This window comes from Octodon degus, unplaced genomic scaffold, assembly GCF_000260255.1.
Source record: "Octodon degus isolate 3935 unplaced genomic scaffold, OctDeg1.0 scaffold00026, whole genome shotgun sequence".
Classification (NCBI taxonomy): domain Eukaryota; kingdom Metazoa; phylum Chordata; class Mammalia; order Rodentia; family Octodontidae; genus Octodon; species Octodon degus.
In genome coordinates, this window is record NW_004524602.1 from 12,130,078 (window position 1) to 12,134,849 (window position 4,772).

The 4,772-nt window shown below is 46.7% G+C and overlaps 1 protein-coding gene across 1 annotated transcript in view; it reads left to right on the top strand.

The window, feature by feature from the left end:
• The window catches only part of Fam96a (family with sequence similarity 96 member A), a 23,813-nt gene that overhangs the window by 11,682 nt on the left and 7,359 nt on the right, over nucleotides 1-4,772 (top strand). The window contains exon 3 of the mRNA XM_004628827.2: nucleotides 2,877-2,926. Coding sequence (XP_004628884.1) covers nucleotides 2,877-2,926 — 50 coding nt within the window. The remainder of the gene's footprint in view (nucleotides 1-2,876; nucleotides 2,927-4,772) is intronic.

The following is a 4,772-nucleotide window of genomic DNA, read 5'->3' on the forward strand; positions in this document are numbered from 1 at the left end:
TGACGGCTGACATTCCCGGTGGGCCTGTGGGCCTGGATGTTTTAAGCACGCTGCTTAGTCTTTGTTCCTGGTGGCAGCCCTGTATGTGGTAATGCCATCGTGGTCACCTGTACAGTGAGGAGAGTGAAGCCTGGAGAACTGGAGCTTTCCCAGTAACACAGCAACATGTCACGGCGCCACATGTGCCACGTTGGAACCAAGTTGCTACATCAGCCATTGACAGCACTTCTCTTGAGGATGATGTGCTCTGTGAATTGAAAAACAACAGTGTGATGCACAGGTACCAAAGTGAACGGGCCGGAGCACGGAGCGCTCCCAGACATGCTCCAAGGCAGATCCTGGACAGTCCTGTTGATCTGAGACCTGCACATGACCGAGGGGAAATAGATGGGCCTCCCAACCTGCTAGATGTCTGTCATGTTCCTGGAAGTTGAAGAATGAATTCCAAGGAAAATCAGAAGAGTAGGAAAATTAGCTTGTTGTGGTGTGCCCCTGTAATCCCAGCCCCAGGGCGGCTGACGTAGGATTGTTGTGAGTTCGAGGATGATAGCGTGGGTTACAAAGTGTGCTCAAGGCCAGCCTGAACTGCACAGTCAGACCCTGTCTCCAAAGGACCAAAACAAACAAGCAAACAAAAAGATTCTGGAAACGTAATGGAGAACAGGGGTGGGGAATAGGAATAACTCCTGAGGCTGACAAGGGCCTGGCCAGGTCCAAACGAGCCTACTGCTCAAAAAGCAGGATCAAAAAAGGTTGATAGAGTGTGGGTCAAAACTGTGATCAGCCAGTAAAATTACAGGTCGAGCTGTTTACATAATATCAATCCAATGGAAAAAAAAAGATTGATCCAATGGGGAATCAAGTCATAGCACGTGTGCATGGATGACGTCATTAACCTTAATTGGTAATCTACAGTCCTAGTCTTGGTGGGTGGGAGAGGACAGCCCATCCCCACTGAGATAATGTTTTACTATAGGGGAAACCCCAAAAGGGCAGTGTCAGAAATCTCAAGCTTCATTTACCCCCTGGGAGTGTGTAAATCCGGCCATCATGTAATCTTCTTCAGATGTGCCTCCAGCCGCAGTTGGGGGTGGTCTCATGTTCTGATGTTCTGCGCTGAGTCCCTTGAGGGCCGACCCCAGCATGGCCATAATATGTCTGTCTAGCGTGGCTGTCTGTAAGGCTGTGAAGGGCATGCTGCGGTTTTCAGTGCCTCTAATATTCACTATAGACCTGCTGCTTTGGTTTGGTTTTTAGTTTGCTGTGTTGGGGGTTGAACCTAGCGACTTGGCATAGCTAGGCAAGTGCTCTGCCCCTGAGCTACCCCCTCAGCACCCGGAACTGTATTTGATACTCTGAGATGGGCACAGCCACCACCTCTCACCTAGTCCTTTGCCCTGCTCTGGGGTTTCTCAAAAGATTCTGTTAGAAAACTTAGTGATATGTAGAAAACCAAAATGAACTAATTTCATACTTCTCCAGAAGATAGCTTGTCTAACAGTTATACGTTTTGTGTTAGGATGGTTTGGAGTTATATTGTTGACTTACTTTCAGTCAAACCAAAATGAGAGATAGGTTTATGCGTTTTTGGTTGTTTTTTGTTTTCCTTTTAAGACAGAGTTTTGCTTTACTGGCAGGCTTTGAACTCACGGTGCAGCTCAGACTGGCCTCCACCAGTGCGCCCCGTGCCGCAGCCTGCGAGTGCTGGGATTACGGCTGTGTTCCATCATGCCCAGCTTTTTTTTAGTTTACTGAAGTATTCTTCTTCATCATAAGAGTAATTTGATTTGTTTTCTGTTATCTAGGACAGTGTATTTAGTTAAAAATTCATTCCTTAATTTGGTGGAGGAATGAGTGGAACAGTAGCATGAAGGACCTGTCCCAAGTCCAGTTGTAATTGTTGCTGCAAATCTGAAGTGGAAAAAGAAATGACTGGCCCGTGGTTAGAGCGAGGGCCAATAAGCCGAACTTGAGCAGAGTTCTCTTGGAAGCTAGCCCTGTATGTGCCTTGCGGGAATAAAAACTTCAAACTTGAGAAGTCTCTCGGGGCCCTTTTATTTATTTATTTTATTTGGGACAGGGTCTCACGGTGCAGCTTGGACTCCTATCTCAGCCTCCCCAGCATTGGGATCGCAGGCATGCGCCACCGTACCCAGTTTCAGTAGCCCACACGGCACGCCCAGGGCTGGCATGGCATGTGGTACCAGGAATCAAACCCAGATCCTTGCCAGGCAGGCACTTAGATCACCGAGCTAATTCCCCAGCCCCTCACAGGGCCCTTTTAAAATGGCTTTTCGGTGGTGGTTTTGGTAGTACATGCCTGTATTCACAGTACTTGGGGAGGCAGAGGCAGGAGGATTACTGCAACCAGCCAGGGCTACGAAGTGAGCTCCTGAACTGCATAGCAAGACCCACTTTTCTTATTTTTTATTTATTTTTAAATTTTATTTATTTATTTGTGTGTGTGTGTGGCCAGCTCAGCCCACCAGGGGGCGGGGCCGGCTGGCATGTGGTGCTGGGGGATTGAACCGCGGTCCCTGTGCCTTGCTAAGCTCACTCCACGTAGGTGATTTAGACCACTGAGCCATCTCACCAGCCCTAAGACCCACTTTTCTAGCTCAGTGTCCTTAGGCACCATGCGTTGTGACCTTGGTTGCATTGTAGAACAGAGTCGGGAATACCTCGCCCACTGGAGCAGCAGGAGAAACCTGAAGCTGTGTCTTAATTCCTAGCCTGGGGCCAGGCTCAAAGGAGCCTTGCACTAGATGGGGCAGAGCTGCCTTCAGCGGCCAAGTAGACACAGCTCTGCTCCTGCAAGAACTAATAAGAATGAAGAGGACATTATAATCAGTTTCTCTCTCTCTCTCTCTTTCAAGGGCTGTGCTTAAGAGTAAAACTTCAGCGGTGTTTGCCATTTAAACACAAGGTAAGAGAGATGTTTTGTTGCTGTCTTGAGCCTGGGGCCTCACGTGTACAAGGCAAACGGGCCACATCTAACAGTGCTTTTTTTTTTTAATTTATGTATTTGGTACAGGATCTCACTGTGCAGCTGAGACTCGTAGTGCTTCTCCTGTTTCCAGCCTCCCCAGCGCTGGGATTACAGGCGCATACCGCCATGCCCAGACTAGGTCACCTGCTCAGTAGTCCTGGGGCTGGGGCCAGCGTGGCATGTGGTGCCAGGTATTGAACATGGTCCCTGTGCTTGCCTAAGCAGGAGCTTTAGTCCACTGAGCTATCTCGTTGCCGCTCAACAGCCCTCTTGTCTTTTGCAATAGCGTTTTTTTTTTTTTTAAACATTTATTTATTATTTTTGTGTGTGTGTATGTATGTGTGTGTGGCCAGCTCAGCCTACCAGGGGGCAGGGCTGGCTGGCATGTGGTGCTGGGGGATCGAACCTCAGTCCCTGTGCTTTGCCAAGCTTGTTCCAAGTAGGTGCTTTAGACCACTGAGCCATCTCACCAGCCCTGCAATAGCGTTCTTGAGACATCATTTACATATCGTGTACTTTACCTATTGAAAGTATACAAGTCAGTGGATCTTAGCGTCTTCAGTATAGTGCAGCCATCACTATAATTTAGAGCATTTTCTCACCTCCAAAAGAAATCCCATGCTGTTAGCAGTCACTACCTTTTACTCTCACCCCTCCAGCCCTGGAAAACCACCTATTTTCTGATTCTGTAGATTTGCCTCTTAGACGGTTCACTTAATTGAATCTACACAGTAGTAGGCTTTTGTGTCTCACTTCTTTGATTTAGCATAATCCATGTTGTGTGTATCAGTGTTTCATTCCTTTTTATGTTGTCTTATTTTGTTGTATGGATATTCCGTATCTTATTTACCTCTTCATAACTTTTACACATCTGAGTTTTTCCCATTCTGTGGTGGTCTTTTCGTGTGTGTGTGTGTGTGCGCGTGTGTGTGTGCACGCGCATATGTGCACGTTACTGGGCCCTAAACTCACTACCTTTACACTGAGCTCGTTCTCCAGGCCCTTTTTCTTGTTCGTGTGTTTTTTCTTATTTTGAAGCAGGGTCTCTCTTAAGTTACCTAGGCTGGGTTCCAGTCTGAAATCCTCTTGCCTCAGCTTCCCAGAGTGCTGGGATTAGAGGCCTGTTTTCTCCACTTTCTTGGTGATATTCTGTTGTACTATGTATGTATGTTGGGTTTTTTTTCAACAAGTTATTGCTCTGTAGGTCAGACTGGCTTAGAACTCACTTTGTAGGCCAGGTTGGCCTTGGACTTGCTTCATCTTCCTGCCTACGCCTCTTGAGTGTAGGTTATAGCCTGTGGATTACAGGTGTGGCCACCAAACCCAGCTATGTAAGTTTTTAATTTTTATTTTATTTATTTTTTTATGTATTTGGTTGTTACAGGGTCTCACTGTGCATCTTAGACTCATAGTGATCCTCCTGTTTTCAGCCTCCGCAGTGCTGGGGTTACAGGCATGTACTGTCACTCCCAGACATGGCCCAGTCCGCCCTGGGGATGGGGCTGGCATAGCATATGGTGCAAGGGATCGAACTGCAGGTCCCTGCACTTGCCTAAGCAGACTCTTTATTACACTGAGCTATCTTGCCAGTCTCAGTTTTTAATTTTTTTTTTTTTTTTTTTTTTTTTTTTTTTTTTTTTGTATTTTACGGAAGGGTCTACAGGGTGTTCAGGGTCTCACCACTAGATTTATTGCACTGAGCCATCCTCCCGGCCCCAACAGTTTTTAATTTTTATAACATCTACTTTATCTTTCCAACATTTGTTGTTGGTTGATTTCTTTA